This window comes from Planococcus citri, chromosome 4 (assembly GCF_950023065.1).
Source record: "Planococcus citri chromosome 4, ihPlaCitr1.1, whole genome shotgun sequence".
Classification (NCBI taxonomy): Eukaryota; Metazoa; Arthropoda; class Insecta; order Hemiptera; family Pseudococcidae; genus Planococcus; species Planococcus citri.
The window spans coordinates 41,495,545-41,515,295 of NC_088680.1; the positions used below are offsets into that span (position 1 = coordinate 41,495,545).

A 19,751-nucleotide genomic window follows, 5' to 3' on the forward strand; every position below is an offset into this window, starting at 1 on the left:
ATAATGATTATTGGAAATCGTAATTTAATAATGTAAACTGTAAGTGTAATGTAAAGTAATAAGAATGAATAATTTTTTGTTTAAAAAAATTCAAATTTAATGCGAAAGTACTTCAATGACGTCACAAACCACGTTTCGTTTCGTCATGTGGACCATCATGGAACGGACCAACCTCCAGAAAGCAGAAACTTTGTCGACATCGACTTTAATTTTGATCGATTTGACGTCGATAACGTGATAAAATTTGATAAGAAAAAAATGGACGTAAAAATGTAAAAATTATAGACAGTAGAGGGAAGACTTCGCACTATCGTTATAAAAATGTACATTTTCCGTGCGCAAGGTTTTCGTAATCGCGAAGTTGCATGCGCGAGCGCTCTCTATTATTCACAGCGCGAGAAATGTACGAACTACGTAGATTCAAGAGCATCGCTATAGAATCGCGAAGTTACATGCGCGGCGCCCTCTACAAATTCTTCAAAACCTGGCGTCCGAAACGCGACTGGTTTTGATTTAGTCCCGCTTTGAGTGCGAAGTCTTCCCTCTACTGTCTATAGTAAAAATAAGTGAAATACGATAATACGAAAATTATGGAAATCAAACATTATGAGTTGAAAAACTGACTTATTAGTGATAGTTACTATCACTTTCATTGACGTGCCTTTTCTACGTGAAGTTTCTATTGCTTCTGAAGTTCTGATACTTTCTGTAGTAATCGCGATATTAATTTAATTAGCCTACGTTTCAAATTTCTATCAAGACATTGCACTTCTAATAAATTTGTGCAAAAACAATCATCATTTCAATCATGGGTGGTAAACGCTCCAAGTTTTTTAGTGCAATGGCCTGCTTCTTTACAAACGACCAGAAAGGGAAACCAGTGAAAAAAGCAGCTCCTGCCCGGAAGACTAAATCTGATAGAAATCACGACATTCTCACCTCCACTAACGTAAGTAAATTATTACCTCACAAATGACCACTACTATCAGTACGATAACTCAATCTTCATTGTTCTGCTGATGCCATAGATTCCTTTCATTGAATCAAAACCAAAACGTCAACGGATTGAATCAGCTAAGCCTAAAACTGCGCCAGAAATTATCGACTTGACGACGGAAAAAACCACTTCGTTAGTCCCGATCGAAATACATATTCTCGACGAATCTAAAAAAACATCGAAGATTTTCTTGCAATGGGAAGTAGATCCCCTTGAAATAAACGATGGTTCCAGCACCGACCACTCTTCCAGCTCCGGAACTATCACAAAAACTGAAAAAATATCGGAAGATGATCTCTTTGGAACAATATCATTAAAAAATGAACAATTAGTAGATAATTCGATATCCGTCGAAAACATGGTAAGGAATTCGGAGCTGATCACGGATAATATCATGGTGGAAATCTTACTACACGTACATGAACATTTTTTCAGTTGGTTGAAAAACAATTTGATGAGTTTAAAAACGATGTTACGATGCTTAAACAGGTATTGAAATTACATTTGAAATGTTCTGCGTTCGAAAAAAAAGAACAATTTAAATTATCTGTATTCGGTATTATAGTCCATTTGCGATGATGTCGATTTATCATTGTTACCTCGAGGAAGTCATGGAGCTGAGATCATTAGCTGTAGTGATGGCATGGTAAGGAGCTGCTTTTCAATTTATAATTTCCCATTTAATTGGAACAGATTTAATTCGATTCTTTTTCTAGATGAACGATATTATAAAAGAAACTGAAACGGACATCAAAGAAAAAAAGCCCAAGTTGAATAAAGTGAAAAGTTCGGTGAAAGGAAGAAAAAAACGAGACGATTTTCACGCTTCGAAAATAATACCAATGAACGGGCTCGGTGCATACTTTTGTTCTTTGTGCGAAATCCAGCTAAATGACTTGAGGATGGTTAAAACTCATTTGAGAAAATGTAAACGCGTTAAACCTCGTTTTACGTGTAACCTTTGTGACAAACGATTTCAATGGAAAACAGTTCTAAACGCCCATCTTAAAGAGCATTTCGACGATAATAATTTAGACGCAGACGTGATCACAGATGTAAGTTCTTGAACATAATTCCGTACAATGTTGTATTTTAACCATACTAATCTACGGTTATCTTTTTCCCATACAGCAAACCAAACCCGATATTTCAATCAAATGCGAACCTGAGCTAGATATTGCCAAATTTTTAGACCTTGGTAAAGATGATCACGAAAGTTTCAACTACTTAGAGCAGAAGCTGAAATGCAACAGTAGCACGGTTCATTCATCTTTAATAAAACTGATCACCGATACCGATCCCGAAAAAGTTAATTTAGCTTGTGCGTATTGCGAGGAATGCTTCGAGTCGCAGATATCTTTAGTGGAGCATTGTCGTACTCACATGACTGATCGGTCGTTTATATGTAACATTTGTGGGACTGTATTCAAGTCTAACTCGAGTTTGGTGTATCATACACGTATTCATTTTCGAATGATACGTAACCGAAAGAAGAAAGACTCGGTACCTTTCATCAAATACATCTTGAGATTGCATTCGTGTAAAGAATGTGATAAATCGTATGTTTCCTGGTCAGCACTCAATCAACATCAACGTACTGTTCATCCTGGTACAGCTGAGCATCTTTGCGAGACTTGCGGTAAAATTTACGCTAGCAAAGGTCATTTAAAACAACATGTAAATCGATTTTGTGGTGAGAAAAAAAGGACCAAGGCCACTAAGGGTAAATTCACTTGTAAAATGTGTGATAAGAGGTTTTACAAAGATACCACCCTGCAGAAACATGAATTAAAAGCTCATTCGTTGCTCGATGAAAGATTACGTACGAATGTAGGATAGCGAGTAAAATATTAATCAAATTAGTGTAATTTTTACGAAGATATGTAACGGTATATTTCAAGTAAAATATAATAATACAACTTATTTTGAAACGAGAATTGTTTTTGTAGAACAACACAACACAGTAACACATTTAAAACCTATGTAACATTAAAACTAATTCAATCACGTATGTTACATAATAATTACAACTAGTTAATATAGAGCAACGTATTGTCGCGTAAAGATACTTCGATATTTCGATAAATCTTCCTTAAAGATTATTATTGCTATTATACATGTTCATTCTCACAAATAAAAAACAATTATGGCTAAAAGAATTAAAAATAACACTCACTCAAATACTTAAAAAAAGGATGCTAAGAAAATAATACTAAAATTAGGGAATGGACGGAATTCCTTCTGTAGACGATCAGTCAAAAGACTAATAACTTACGACTAATACTTATAAATTATCCGTATTTATTAAAATTAATCCTTACTTATTATTCACTCATTCCGTGGTATTGTCATTCTCCAAGAACAAATTCATTCTGTATATCATCCTTCGGTAAATTACCTATAAATAATATGTATCGAAAAGTTGGGCGAATTTTACTATGTAGTTTGTTACGTTGAATTTGAGTCGGTAGTTATCAGAAACTTTGAACTTTTTGTTGGGTAGGCTTACTTATCAAATTTATTATCTATGATTTAATTAATTCCTCAATTTCTTCATCGGTTCCATACACAATTTAGTTTATTTTTATAGCGATGGATTTGATTTTTTAATCAATTGTCAAAGTGGTTTACTTCTACGATGTGCAAATTTGAACGTTGATCATTGATTTATCCATCGTCAATATTATTCCGAAAGGTACGTAAAATATGAAAGACGTAATTTTATTATTAATAATACAAAAGACATCGGTGACACTCTGTATGTTTATAAATAATGTCTCCCAAGACTGACTATGCTGTATTGGCGAAATAGAGTATTCGATATTCTTGTTCGTTCGGTTTCATTTTGAAAATTTAGAATTGAGTAATTTAGTAAGTAGGTATGTCTTTCTTTGAGTGACTCTACGTTAGTAATACATACTACAGAAAAGATATTCTTTATTGCTGATTAAATCGACTTTTGATTGGTAATTCCAAATATACCTATTCAAGTATTTTATCAGAAAGTTCTCTAGTTTTCGTTGTTCTCATTCAGAAGCTTTCGTGTAAATTATTTTTCAATTAGTAAAACATGTTTCAAAACGAGAAGCAACATGAGAAGAATACAGTTACGATTTCTTTAGAATAGAAAATTCCTCCAACTTGACGACATCTTAACGACTTAAAGAAATAATAATTCGAATTGCAATAACGATTTACGACTAATTCTTAACGTACGTTGTACTTATCAATAACGGGATATTACAGTACCCGGCCTATGCAGCAGTTTGCCTAGAAAATAAAATCTTATCCTGACGTTTCTTAACATAAATCAATTTTTAATAAATCACGATTAGAAAATGAAATGGAAGTAAAGAACGCTTAGATCTAGAATTAAAGAATATTCAAAGAAGTCAAGGATATAGAATTCATACAAGTACTTGATCTAATTGAAGAAGATCAGAATTTACTTAGAGAATTTTTAGAATAAAACTGTATCGATGATAATATTTTGATAAACCTGGTTGGTTTTCTCAGAATATTGAATTGAAATTGAAACTAAAGCTGTTGGTGGACGAGATTAATCCTTTTTAAGAACATCCACGAAATTAAAAACGAAAAGCAAGTATGGTGGAAATAAAATTTTCTAGAAATCGAACAAAATAATTAATAAAAATAAAGATTATTAATTATTCTTGAAATGAAAATAAAATCAAGAGTTCTTTGAATATTCAATAATTGTACTTTACTTTTCCAAGTTCTAATTTTGATTTAAATCTCAGAACAGCGTTAGCTAAATGTATTTTACTATATTGTAATGGCAGTGATGTAAAGTATAAAATAAGATAGCACTTATTTTAATGTTTCATAAAAATATCAACTACCTATATCGTATCATCGAGTTCGAGAATTAAAAAACTGAATAAAAATTAATTTTAAAAAAATGCAACAACCCCTGGAAAATTATTTTAAAAAATTGAACGCTGTTCTTGATAAACCTATTCTAATTTACGAATTAAAATTTTGATTGTCTTTACACAAATACTCGTAATAAGGAGAAGACAAATGAGTAAAATAATACTCTACTTAAATATAAATGGAATGTTCGGTACGGACCATCGTCAAAAATACGCTTAATAATACTACTTAAGTACACCTATTTACCTATTTTATCCGTAAAGGTAAGATTTTAAAAAAATGCTAATTATCTCCGCGATCGCTCGTCAGTTATACGTATTTAAATGCTTAACGTAACGTATTATATCCTATTTAAACCTAGTAATACTATTCCAGAAAAGCACCAGTCGAAAATATTTGAAAAACATAATGCTCAACTCGCATACTCCTAATCCTAAAATATATACTTAAGTATACCACTGTTATACTTAAACTTAAGGGAACAAGAAAAACACTATACACAGACACACAAACACAACCTACGAGAAACAATAATACCTATTAATACATAAACGTAAACTTATAAAATCGAAAAAAAAATGGTTGCAGAAGATGAAAGACAGGGATAAATAATTTTTTGTGATGTTTAATTTTTTGTGCACCGAGTATTCGATCAGTATGGAAATAGGATGAGTTACAAGTAAACGTGTTGTAGGTAGAGAGAAACATAACAAAATGAAACTTTGGTAAAAACAATCACAAAAAATTAACATTTACATTATCACTATGTGCAAGATACCTCTTAGGACATGTCCAGTTTAGTTGGACATAGATGGCCTTCATTGGCAGGCGAATGTGATAGAGCCTGATTGACATAAGCTGCGTAGTCCAAAGTGGTATCTTCGCATGGTTCTTCAACTGATAATGGTAAAGTTTTAGTTGTACTGGTGGATTTATTCGTACAATTCGGTGATTCTTCGGTTTGGGTTGTCAGAGTCATTGTCGATGGCAACGTTGTTCTCATTGACTGGGTCATCGTACCGTTGATGGAATCGTCTCTTTTTGGGTTGTTGTTGGCAATTGTGTACTGAAATTTAAAAAAAAAAATTAATTAGGCACTTTTTAGAATTGGCGAATTTTTGAAGTAAGTCTGGGGATCTTGCTTTAGAGATAGGTAGGGAAAAAACTTTTGGCTGAAAAAGTGTAAAATACTATTTAACAAAAAATGAATTAAACAACTTGATATTTACCTGAACTGCAGTCAACTTCTGCTGAAATTTCTTCTGCTCTAATTTCCTCAGGTTGACTCGTTTTCGATACTGATAAAGTAATTTAACCAACATCGCACCGACAATTGTAACTAGAACGACGACCAAAATCAGAATAACGACCAACAACGCGTACATTCTGTCAACTTCGTCGATAAGTGCTGCGAAAATAATAAAATAAATTACCAACTAAGCAAAACATTAAGTAGGTTCATTGTTCATTATGTCATTATTCGACGCACCAAATATGCAAAATGAAAAATAAGCAAAAATTCGTTAAAAAAAGTAGTTCAATGTACTTACATTGTATGTCAGTTTTTCTAGCATATCCGATTTGAACATCGTGGACGAATTCTGCAAAAATGATGAAAGTCCTATTAGCAAATTTGAATAGATAAAGTCGAGAGGTTAATTAGAGACTAATTTCTGGAGAGAATACGTTTCCCATCATGCATAATTCATAAATATGAAATACAAGTGTGAAGTATAGAACAGATCTAGGTACCTTGATTAGGAGTAATATACATAAGTAGTTCTTTTATACAAAAGAGAGATGTCTTTGGGTCGCGCGACAAAAATCAGCTTTTGCTTTTCGTACCACTTTGTAGACGACGATGACTCATGAGTGAAAAATTTTCGATTAAAAATTCAGATAGGCACGCACCAACCACCTTCGTCAAGTTGCCGAATCGTCGACTTGGATCGGCAATCCAAAATACGAGCACACTGCAAGTGGGTACTGGGTATGGGTTTGGGTAACTCGGGGTCAGTGCCTAACAATTTGTAATATGTTGTTTCACCATCGTAACCTAGCGACCGGTAACATTTTTTGTTTTTCTAGTAAATTATTCATGCCATATAGGTAAAGCAATTTAAACGTTACCCTTCGGTAGGTTTTCTGCACCTGTTTCCCTGAACCGTGGTAAGGTATAAGTATATCCCGTACGGAAAAATACTATGGCGAACTATAGTATTTTCGCGAACTATAGTTAACTATAGTAACCATGAATTTTTTTTTCAATATTTTGGACAATTTATTGGCTTATAATTCCTGAAAACACACAATTTATCATTGCACTGATAAATTGTGTGTTTTCAGGCATTGTAAGCCAATAAATTGCCCAAAATATTGAAAAAAAAATTCATGGTTACTATAGTTAACTATAGTTCGCGAAAATACTATAGTTCGCCATAGTATTTTTCCGTACGGGTAGGCATAGGTACGAGAGTATGAGAACATCCTGCTATGAAAAATATTCGTTCCTTGTTATGGAAAAATGCCTCTACATACCGAAAGTCTATTAGAACCAATTAATAAACGATTCGGTTCTATACGATGAACAGCGTGGATCTTTAATTTTAAATCAAAATACGCGCCTAATAGGTGTCCTTTCACTAATCACTAGTGCTCTACTTCTATTTTTGGCCATTTCAAGTATGCTTCGTTTAAGTAAACACCGCTGGCAGCGATAAACGTAATACGTAGTATCGATGTCGAAAATCGTGACAAATACGAATACATACATTCTTCAAAACCATATCACACTCATAAACGTGACAAGATCGAAGCAGCGTTGGGTTATACCCATCTATTCCCATTTTGATAAGAAAAAATTCTCAGTATGTACCTTACAATTAGGTAGGTACCATATTTGAATGAGTACTTATGAGTATATAAATGCGCATTGAGCACAGCTTGCAAATTCAATGACATCATGGTAAAAGGAGGATTTAGTACAGAAAATGTTAATTTTATGCTGGTATTACCGGTGCTTTTTTTCAAGACGTGATTTTGTATTGATGAATTAATGACGGATGATTTCATGATTTATCTTTAGAAATTACGTTGGTTCCTGATAATGGGGCTCGATGTTTGAGGATTAGATGTACCTACTTATGTAAGATTATAAACAATGAAGTTAAGGCGGTTTAGCTTTATAGAAATTGAACGTCATGCTTTCACGTTGATCAGCAATAGAAATCAGTGACGATGCTGTGTTTTAAAGTTTTAAAATATTGCTCATACATGAAAAAACATTTACAATTTTCAATTTAAAAATTTGAAAATGCTACAAATTCTCTGATACATTCGCTCATTTTAAAAATTTTTTCCACTTTCCAACATTGATTTTTTCACAGTTTTTAATGATCTTAATTCTCTCCCCCTCCCCTTCTCAAACACTCAAAACCAAATCTTTCTGTTGTTTTTATTAGGTACCTATCTAAGTATTTTAATATATTTTCGAGATTTTTGTCTTCGGAATTAACCTGACCCCTTCCCTCCCACCACCACCAAACTCGAAAACAAATTCATCTTGAAAATCTGAATTTAAAAAATCATCTAATCCTCAGCATAGGTACTTAGGTAGGTACTTCTTCCTCAATTTCTCCCCTTCCAGTCAAACATAATATTTTCCATTTTTACTATTTTTTTGGCATTCATGAATGATATAAGAGGTACTTGAAAGTTTTTTTTGAATGTTCTGCATTTTTTGGATTTCTATTTTTTGAATTTTTCTTCTGGGCAATTTTTAAATTATATTTTTGTTCCATTATTTCGACGTATTTTTTTCTTTCATCTGTTCACTGACCTAAAAAGTGGTTGGGTACCCTTAAAAAAAATAAATAAAAAGCCGAACTACTACAAATTCAACCCCCCTCTCTGCCCCAAAATCGAATTTATTTCATATTTTTTTTTAGGATCTAAAATGCCAAGTATTTAATTTTGGGATATTTCAACAAAATTTTTTTGATAGTAATTTATTCAACAAATTTTTAGATTTCTAAAAATATATATTATATTTTTTTTTTGGGGTGTTTGTAATTATGTACTTGATTATTACACCCGTCGTCGTGTGAGATTTAAATCGAGTTGGTAAGGTCAAGTTTTTTAATTAGGTCTAAGAATTTTTTAATTTCGGGAGGGTCGTCTGGTATGAATAGGGATCTTTCATCCATTTGTAGGGATAGTCTGTGCTGATGTAAGAAGGGACAGTGAAATAGTAAGTGTTGGACAGATATAAGTTCTGACAGGCAGAACTGATATGTGGGTTTTGGGGCCTTTTCATAGAGGTGATTGTGTGTGATTTTTGAGTGGCCAATTCTCAATCTGGTTATAATGACTTCTTCAAGTCTGTTCAAGTGGGAGAGGTTTTCCAAGGATGGAGTGATTTTTTATGTTGAAAGAGCTTGTTTGTGGTTTGGAGGGACCAAAAGTTTTGCCATTTCTTAAGTGTGCTTTGGGTGAAGATAGATTTGAGGTCGTCAGCTGTGATAAATATAAGGGGAGAAAGGGTGGTGGCAGATTTTGCATTAATATCTACAATTTCATTTCCTAAGATTCCAACGTGGCTTTTTCAATTTGTTATTTTAAAAGTTCCAAAATATTTTTCATTTTTTTTTGTCAGCCTTTTTTTTGAATTTTTTAAATTAGTCTGAAAATTAATCAATTTTTAAATTAAAGATTAATTGCAATATTTCAAAAAAAAAAAAACAACCAAATGTTTGAATTTTTTTTGATACATATGAGACAACTGCTTTACAATTGAATCGGTGGGTGCAGAAAGGGACCAAGTCACATTTTTGGAAATTTTTTTTTCACGGATATAGGGGTTTCAAAGTACGGTGGATCGACTGGTGATGTCAGATTTCCGCAAAACTGCCGGGAAAGTGGTATTTGGGCGCAGAAAAAGGGCGGATCCGCATTTATGACTTTTTTGTAAAATTTTTCAAATTCCTTGAAAAATAACTAACATTTTTGAGAAGACCATTTTTTGAAATTTAAGTTAATCTCTGAACTGAAAAATGATGAAAAAATTAACAACTTCGGCAAAAAGTCTTAGAACTCGAGGGATTTTGGGTCAATTTAAACGAGATAGCAGTCTAAATTATGTACTTACAAGGGAACCCTCCCACATGATAATCTCCCATTTGAATGAAACTTGGACAGGTGGAAAGAGGACCTCAAAAAAACCCCATCCCTAAATTTTCAGCTGCTGAAGTTGATTTTTCTATTTTTGGCGTTTTGTGTATTTTTTATACTTTTTCTCATGTTATGTGTCAAAAAATTCGATTTCTGATGATAATTCCAGATTTGACCGACGGTAGTACTTATCGATTAGGTATCAAGCAGAGACCCTTTGGCCAAAATTTCAGCTGCTGAAGTTCATGTGGTGGGGAGAAACGGTCATTTTTTGAATTCATTCATAACATGGAAAAAAACAGTAAAAAATCTTGTTTCCTGAACGGGTGGCCGGATCCGGCCAATGATGGCATGAGTCGATTTGGTATTCGGCAGAGACTGTTGGACCAAAATTTGAGCCCTTGAAGTTCATTAGAAGAGCTTAATTGACTCATTTTTCAAATTTTTCAATGGCATTTAAAAACCAGCAATTGGGCAAAAAGTTCGATTTCTGATGATAATTCCAGATCCGGCCGGCGGTAGTATTAGTCAATTAGGTATCAAGCATAGACCTTTTGACCAAAATTTCAGCTGCTGAAGTTCATGCGGTGGGGAGAAACGGACATTTTTCGAATTTACAGAACAACTTTACCTGTGTACACAACGCTTCAAACGCTCGTCAAAAATCGAAAAATCAACTTCAGCAGCTGAAAATTGGGGGATGGGGTTTTTTTGAGGTCCTCTTTCCACCAGTCCAAGTTTCATTCAAATTGGAGATTATCATGTGGGAGGGTTCCCTTGTTAGATGTAGAATCAAGCCCCATTCGTGCCCGAGCAATTTCAATAGAAATTTTGTCGATTGGGTGCAGAAAGGGTCTAAGTCCCATTTGTTTAGGCAGCAACAGCGCCGGCGCACTTGAATATTTTTTTTTCTAAACAGTGCTAAAAATTGTGTCTTGGGGTCCTCTTTCAATGACCTTAAGCATGTTTACCAAAAATTTTTGATTTTCAAATAAATCAGTTTTTTGTTATTCCTGAAAAATGCGAAAATGGACTTAGCCCCTTTCTGCACCCACCGATTTCAATTTTAAAAAGGCTATAGGTGGATAAGTATGGCGAATTTGCCCCCGAGAGCTTCAGGGTTGATATTTGCATGGGAGGTGGGTACTCTTGAGCACCTTCCGTCACGAAAGTTTCAGACCCCCAGACCCCCCCCGTTTTTGAGAACCCCCCCTTCTGAAATTACAATAGAAATTTTTTTCTCAGCCCCATGTGAACCGATTTTTTAAATTTTTTGGTATGTTGTGAACATCCACAAGAGGTATCCCCACAAAAATTTTCACCCCCTCCCCCCCATATTTTCCCCTCAAAATGGCGTTTTTTAGCTTTGTTTGCCTGTTTTAGCGATGACCATGATTCGGCACAAAAATGCGAATAGCATTTTTAAGTGTGTTTTGACCTCTAAAAAACATTTTTTTCAAAAAAAAAATGTTGGTGGGTCGTGGTCAAAAATTGAAAAAACTTACAGAGGGGGTAAAAATGGATTCTGGTATAAATTATGGTTTTTGGTAAACGAGGTGTCGTTTCCACATGAATCGAACCCCCCGAACACGAATATGACGCCCAATTTTATGCTACCCTCAACCACACCCCTCCAGTGCCTCTGCCCCCACCGCAATTTTTACTATTTTATTAAAAGTTGAGCTATATAATAATATTGGCGTCGTTCTCATATGAATCAAACACCTCGAACACAAATATGAAGCCAAATTTTATGCTACTCTCATCCACACCCCTCCGGTGCCTCTGCCCCCTCAATTTTTACTGTATTAAAAGTATGAGCTATTTTAATAATATTGGCGTCGTTCTCATATGAATCAAACACCCCGAACACGATATGATGTCCAATTTAGCCCTACTCTCATCCACACCCCTCCAATGCCTCTGCCCCCACTTCAATTTATACTATTTTAAAAGTTTTGATATTTTCATAATGTTGGTGTCGTTTCCATACTGAAAAAATTCGAGCTTTTCGTCCTTTTGACAATTGTAGCGATCAAATCGTCAATCATCGCGTCAATTCTTTTGGAATTTCAAATTAATTCTCGGATTTAATCGCAACACGATTATTACCTCTATGGAAAGTGGTGCCCTCAATTTTGGGAAATTCAAAGCCCAGATTTAAACCTTGGTTGAAGAAATTTTTAAATAATGTGAATTTTTCAAAATCACATGTCATCACTTCCACAGAATAAACAGACAAGCACAATCTTAATTAATGACGAGCTTTGGGATGGAAAAACTTTTTTTCACAAGATTGAAGTATTTCTTTTCAAAAGCATTAAAATAAAAGACGAGCTTAATTTCTTCTAATTTTTTGAGATTTCCATGAATATTCTTCACGTCTCTCAAGTCTCATATTTCAAATTCTTATTCCACTTTTTTCACGATATTTGGCACTTACTTTAGCCTTAGAGATCTCTTTGGTACTCAATTACAATACTCCATGATTGCTTTGTTCAACGCTTTCACAAAACCCTTTTCAAATAGGTATTTCTTTCCCCTGACCAAATGAAAAGTCATCAATTTAGCGTTCCACCCTCTCAAAAAAACACAGGTATTCGTAGTCAGGTAGCTAGACGTCATCTATTTATTTTTTTAACCTTCGTCTCTCTCCTTTCTTCCACTTGGACTATCCCTTTTAATAATTTTGTGGTAAATTAACTCTAAACGTAAACTTCAGGATAATATGTATCTAAAACATATTTGTGACTGTATAAGAGCCAATAAAACCACAGGAAGGCAGGAATTCACGATAAAAGTTGATAAAATCACATGGTTTTATTCCAAAAAATAAAGGTGTTAGGTAGGTAGGTACTTATAGAATATTTAATGTAAAAAGGACAGGACGATTAAAAAAATGCATTTTTCGTTTAGGTATCTTTAGAAAATACAAGTACATAATATGGCCATTGATTATATCCAAGTCAAAAGACAATAGGCTAGGTAATGTGACACATAATTTATCAATCTAAATAAAGGCAAATTTGAAAACCTACCAGAGCATTCTTTTTGGCATCTTGCAGCGTTATGATTATGTGATTCCGCATCGCAAAGATCTTCGCAGGGATGACAAGAGCCATCTTGAGAGCGACAATATTCGTATATTTTACAAGGGGTATCGCCGCATTTAATCGTCTTGAAAACCGAATGCGCCGATGCTAAATGCAGAGCTGACAAAGTAACTAGGAATATCGCGAGAGTCTTCAGATCGAGAGCCATTTTCCTGTAGAAAAAAAAAGTAAAAGTTAAAAACAACGATAAACATATCCTGATATCCGCATGAAATGTTTGTACACTTGTATCAATAATTTTCTCTCTATCTCTCTTCTGTTAGGGGAACCCGTAGGAAGTTAAGGCACCTATTGTTAAAACTATCTCAAACACCGGTGTCAACCGTATAGACTGTGTAATGCTACATCCACCTTATAGTAATCTGATAAGTGTGATAAACAGTGTATAAAACGACATAATTTTGAGGTCGTATTTTATCGCCGCAAGGCCGGACCCCGCCTCGTTTTAATCCACCTGTAATAATTTTACAATGCTTTCTTATCGATGTTTACTCGTTTTGTTTCACTTTTTCGATGTTAGATACAGTGCTTTATCAAGAGTACTACCTTACTGCTGATTGTTGATCGTTGCAATAAAGTATAATATCGGTCACGTAGAACCGATCGACTAACTGTTTAAAGCGATAAAATAGCACATATGTACTGATAATAAGTCGTAAGACTATGGGTAGTTATAGAGGAATAAGCCAAGAATTCAAACTCCAAGAGGCACCTGGTGATGGGAGACCGGAGCTGAGCGAATATTTAAAAATATACAACGTGTTATCCTCGAAATTCGTCGTCATTTCAATTGGCCAGTAAGATAAAAGGATGAGAGAATGAGATGCTAATGAATAACATATCATCAATTATTATTTTGACGACCTTGGGTGTTCCATACGTGACCAAACACATTCCATCGGCGGTTTCAAACGACGGAGATTTTTTTTTTTGAAATGTGATGTGATCGATAGGTATCTACAGAATCCCTACCCCTACTTTCTTCTAATTTACGATTTAATGATCGAAATATAAAAGTACTAGAAAACAAGTGGCTGAGAAATGGTCATTTGAAAATTTTCACGAGGGAAACTTGCAGTGGAAATTGATAGGAATGCCTACAATCTGCCTTTTCAAGACATCGTTATGCCTCATCTCCAAGATGTAGGTACCTACATATCTTACATCTGATATTTGATTGGAATTATTTGTTCAAAGGATCGAAGAATCCCTCTAATCGAAGATTTCATCACATGGTGCAAAACTGAATGGACTGGAGCAGGCTCATTGAAATAACAGACCACCAATCGAAAACATGTTTTTCTTCGGAATACCTACCTAGTTTACCTAATCGATGTTGAACAAACTTGAATTTCAATAGCAAATACTAAAATTATTTTACGTTCAAATCTGTCACCCAAAATGGGTCGACTTTGAAGAATTTATACGGCATGATGAAAGAAAAGAAGGAAAAATAAAATTCATACAAAAATACCTTATCAATCAAACTTTCAGATCCAAAGTTGATTTTTCAAACGCTGAAAAATATTTAAAACCCCTAATTTGGGATTAGTAAGAAAATATATAATTTTTTCAATTGAGCTAGAAAATTTGAATTTGATATAGACCAGATTTTTGACCTTTCAAATAAATTATTGATAGCGGATTCGAGTCGTTCTAGGTTTTTCCGAAACATCCATTGGGTTATTCATACTTTAAATTCGTACAAAATTTCAATTAATTGAATTTGAAATGTGAAATTTTATAAATTCCGTACTTTTAGTTACCTATGTAAATCTGGCTGAAGGCAGCTCCGAGTCGTTCTGGAGCTTCTAGAACATTCTGAGAATTCAAGCTACATCAAAATTCCTCAAAGTCTGTCCTATTTTGAACACCTGAGTGGTAATATAAATTTTTATGAAGAAGGTACTTGAAATAATTATGCAACTAAGCAACTTTTACTTTTTTTCAATAGTGGAGGGGGAGGGGAGGGCAAAATGCCAAAGAAATCTTGAATTTTTTCCGAGTAATTCCCAATAGGTACCTAGCTTAGAGAAATTGTATGTTTTCTAGTTTTTAACATAATTTTCGAGAGGAAAAAATATTTGTGAATAAATTCAATTCCATGAAAATCAAAGAATGTGAAATTAAAAATTCTGAAATCCTTGAAAAAAGGAAATAGTGAAAAATTGGATTTTGTTGGTTCATTGAAATGCAATGGCAGTACTCCCCTCCCTCTTAACCCCTCTTCCCATGACAATTTTTAATGGAATCTTTTCAAATCTTAATTCTATAAAAATTAGCGAAAATTATCAAAAAAAAATCAGAAAATTAAAAATGTTATTCTGTTTAATGTGGAAGCTTTCGCATACACGTCAAATCTAAAGCTATTTAACATGAAAAAAAAAACAAATACATAATATTGAGACGAAAATTGTAAACATTTTATACTTTCAAATCGCTTTGGGCAGTGCCCATCTCCCCCTCTCCTTATCTCTCTAAACAAAAGGAAAATCTCAACCAGCAGAAAATGTTTCGATTACTCACAAAAAAGTTCAAAGCTCATTCAACAATACATAATCTTACCAAATTTCAAGGGCTGAATTTTATTTTTGAATTTTCAACGAATATTCAAAAATTCAAATTCGAGCCAATTTTCAAGGGAAAATCAAAATTTGATAAAATTGCAGTAGAAAGCTAAAATTGGGTTCATGGTTCCCAGCGCTTTTAGAGTCTATCGTAGATTTCTGGATTTTCCTACGTTAAAACGATGCTGGATTTAAATTTAATCTTGTCTCAGCCTCTGTTTACGATAATTTTTCCAAAACCGAAAAATCTGATGAATTAATAATCTACATGAAGGCTCCCAAAAGAGCTCAAAATCACCACCAATCAATTCAGAAGATCCAAAATATGTCATTACCTCTACCTGTCTACCTAGACCAAATTTTAGCTCTCTGCTTCAATTTCTACAAATTTTGAATCTTTGATAGGTAGACAAATTCTATGAAAAATTTATGTGATCCATTTTTTTAATCAAAATTTATGTTCATCGCTACAATCCTATTTTCCTCCGGAAGAGGGTGGCAGGATCGTGTTGAAGATGGCAGAATTTTGAGGAAAACTTCCTTTAAATGATACAGTTTTTTGAAAACTTGAAATCTGTTCAAGAAGAAACAGTTGAACTGCAATTACCTGAAATGTGAATGAATTGTCAAAACGTCAGGTTAAACTATTCGAAAGTTTCCAGGGATCAAATTCTGAATTTTTCGATTTACTTGTACGTACTTTCAAAACTTCGTGCCGGAATTTGAAAGTTTTGGAGGAAATTGAAATCTTACAGGAGGTTCCAAAATGACTGAAAATAATGAAATTCCAGTTTCGCGAGATCAATTTCAGTAGATATGGGTCCAATTTTCAAAACCTACCTACTTTTTGAAAACAATGTCGATATAGCTGAAATTTTGATTAAAGGACATTTCACATGTTTGTCGAAATTATTTTAAAACAGAAAATGCCCAAAACGTAAGTGATACGTTCCCCTTCCCCTTACCTCAGAGAAAATTTAAAAATTTCCAGTATAGGTAGGTGATTAAATTTAGCGTCACATCTTAATCCTTTAAAAAAATAGCTCACTGATGATGAGTCATTCATTCGACAGATGATTCTATGTCGTGAAGCAAAAGGCCTGTGAAACGAAATCTCTATTGCTTTCGCCATATTTGGTAGAAGAACGGTTGCATCGATATAACTCTCCATGTGTAGGTGGAATTTCCCACGTGGTCTAGATTGTATTCATTCGCATTACTAGTTCGATGATGAGGGCTACATCATGCACTAAAACATCTTTTTGAATGGAAGAAAACAAGAATATAGAAAGAGAGGTCGTTAAAACATTTCTATCTACTCGATTCTACAAATGGAAACCAACTTGACCAACTATATCTAGATAGACAGAGACAGATACAGATTATGAGTTAGTATGGCGGTTTGGCGGTGTTTTTTTTATGATCTTGATACTTCATCTCGTAAAAATCATTCTGAAAAAGAGATACATTTACATTCAACCGAACGAAATTTCATACTGAGCTCGAACTGACTCATGGCTGGGCCATGTACCACTACCAAAAATTAACTCATCACCTTCACCCTCATCTCGTCACATACCTATATACCTATCTAAAACCTCAAAAAAGAAGAATTTTCACTCGAGGCTAATATTTCATTCATTCACAATAGGTAGGTAATATCACACCTGCTGAGAGTAGCCCAATACCTCTGTATCACGTAGTGTTTTCTAAATAGATTCTTCGCAATAGTCAAAACTACACCGGAAAACAAAACATCGAAGATCGTGCCATTCGAAGAAATACTTTTTTGGTACCATCGACGACGAGGATTCTGTTTCATTCCTGCATTTCGTTCGTGTTTTCATCGATGTCTTTCATAGTATAACTAACAACGCTAACAAACCACAACAACGTATTAAATTTCTTGGAAAAACGAAGTCAAAAATTCTCAAGGTTCGACGTCAAATTAGTTACTTTAATATGTAAATAAAATAAATTCGCCATTACTTTTTTGCGCATTCGAAGACCGTCAACCATCACCTGCACTACATACCAAACACATCTGTTCAAAAAACAAACGTATCAAATAATTTCTCTAGCCTAAAATATTGAAAAATATGCCCAATTTAATTCCTATACTTTGAAAATATAAAACCTAATTCAAAACATAAAAAAATTTCACTTCAAGTATATCTATGAAATTCTCAACCTACGCGTTATCTAAGTAAGCCAAATAAGCATCCAACACATCATCACTGTTTTCCCTCCAATCCTCCATTCTTTTCACCTGTTGATCGAATTTTTCCGCATAGAAAACTCTCTGGTACTTACCAATTTTTGATTTTCACGCCTTCCATGTTCGTCGAATCACAAAAACACCCGAACGACTACATTTTTAATATTTAAATATTTTTAATCGAGTATTTTCGATGTTGGAAAAAAACGAACACAATTCGAACGTGGTTATGACTCACGAAACGACTTCCAAGTCTCTGGTATGGAGACCTCGATGGTAATGGTATGGGTACATTCCATTGTATTTCACGGCAATTGGCAGAGCTGGCGCTGATAGCTTCAGGTAGGCAAGGTATAATAGTGGGAGAAGTGAAACAGGTAGATACAAATGTGTACCCAGGGGTAACCAAATTGGCGCTCGGTAACGTTCATCGTGGGTGGGGAATTTAATAACATACCGCAGTCGTTATACTATTTTTTACTAATGTGTTTACGAGTGTTTTCAAAAATGAATTTTCTACTACGGTATCGATGCATATAGCGTAGAGTTATGGGTATATACCTATACCTAAAGTTGGGCAATTTTTTTTAAAGCAATATTTTCCTTATCGTTTAGGTTAGGTTAGGTTAAAGTAGAAATGAAATTCGATTCAGTGGCGGAATTTTTTATTAGAGTGTTTAATCGATATTTTAACGATGGAAGTTGACATTTCGTGAGGTTTAAGGGTTATTTCGACCTCGAGATTTATTCCGGTTTTCTGAGAATTCGAGTGTTTTTCTTTTGAAAATTTCTTGGAATGAAATTTAGGTCTTGGGGAAATGGTTTAGAATACGGTGACGATGATTGGAGAAGACGTGAAGGGGAATTTATCATGTTGGGCTGTATACTTGGAGACATTTATTTTCGAGAACATGAAAACGGATATATGCGTGCGTAAAATAGAATGGAATTTGAATCTCTGCCCCTCCAACACATGCCTTTGAATTTGGAAAGTCATCTAATCTAATGAAAATTTTTACCTAAGAAAGCGAAAAAATCAAGAGATTAGAGTCAAATTGTAGATTTTTGAGATCATATTTTCTTATTTAATAAGGTGTTTGCACTTACCTATACTTGTACAAGCAACCAGTTGTCAAAATGTCTTCTATAAGTTTCCATCATTCCTTAATAATAAAAATATAATGCCGAACCTTGCATTTGAAATTCTGCTTGTTTAGTTTCACACGATTTTTTTAAGGTCAACTGACTAAAATATGAAAGGAGAGGATCTCAGTTAGTTGGAGGAGGAATTTCAATGGGGTTTTCAACTCTCAGATGAAAAACCCCACTTTGAAAATGAATCTGAACCCCCTCCCCCACCTCTCCTTACGAGAAAAAATGTCAGAAACACTGAAGCATAATTCAAAAATGATGTTTAAAGTGAATGCCTTTCTAATTGTTTCAAATCAGTTTTAAATCAAAAGTCTTGCAGCTTAAATAATTTTTTTCAAATCCTCATTCATTCTATCCTCCTCCCCTTTCACCAAGTATCCTCATGCTGAGAAGAGAACTGGTGGGGGGGCTGGGGAGAGTTGTCCAAAAGACAAAAAGACCTAAAAAAAAATAAGTTGGGTGCGATAAAGAAAATCGTGAAAAACATTTTGAAAATGGGAAAAATAAAAACAAAATTTTTTGAAATACTTACTTAAATATCAGTCGATGTAAAAAATTTTAAAGTTTGAAAATTGAAAACATTTTCTTCTCTTAATTAAACGAATAATATTGATGAGTATTGGAATTTTTCTTTTCAA

At 34.0% G+C, this 19,751-nt stretch overlaps 2 protein-coding genes across 2 annotated transcripts; one reads left to right on the plus strand and one right to left on the minus strand.

Moving 5' to 3' along the window:
* Positions 1–336: 336 nt before the first annotated feature.
* LOC135844957 (oocyte zinc finger protein XlCOF7.1-like) lies at positions 337–2,928 on the plus strand. The gene is made up of 6 exons (XM_065363369.1): positions 337–949; positions 1,029–1,358; positions 1,433–1,486; positions 1,563–1,643; positions 1,714–2,052; positions 2,129–2,928. The coding sequence occupies exons 1-6, from the start codon at positions 809–811 to the stop codon at positions 2,834–2,836; spliced, it is 1,653 nt and encodes a 550-aa protein (XP_065219441.1). The 5' UTR covers positions 337–808; the 3' UTR covers positions 2,837–2,928.
* grnd (grindelwald) lies at positions 2,863–18,260 on the minus strand. Its single transcript, XM_065363372.1, has 5 exons — positions 18,057–18,260; positions 13,102–13,328; positions 6,445–6,495; positions 6,124–6,302; positions 2,863–5,960 (listed from the first exon to the last, which is right to left on the minus strand). Exons 1-5 carry the CDS (start codon positions 18,080–18,082, stop codon positions 5,676–5,678), a joined length of 768 nt encoding a protein of 255 aa, XP_065219444.1. The 5' UTR covers positions 18,083–18,260; the 3' UTR covers positions 2,863–5,675.
* Positions 18,261–19,751: the final 1,491 nt, after the last annotated feature.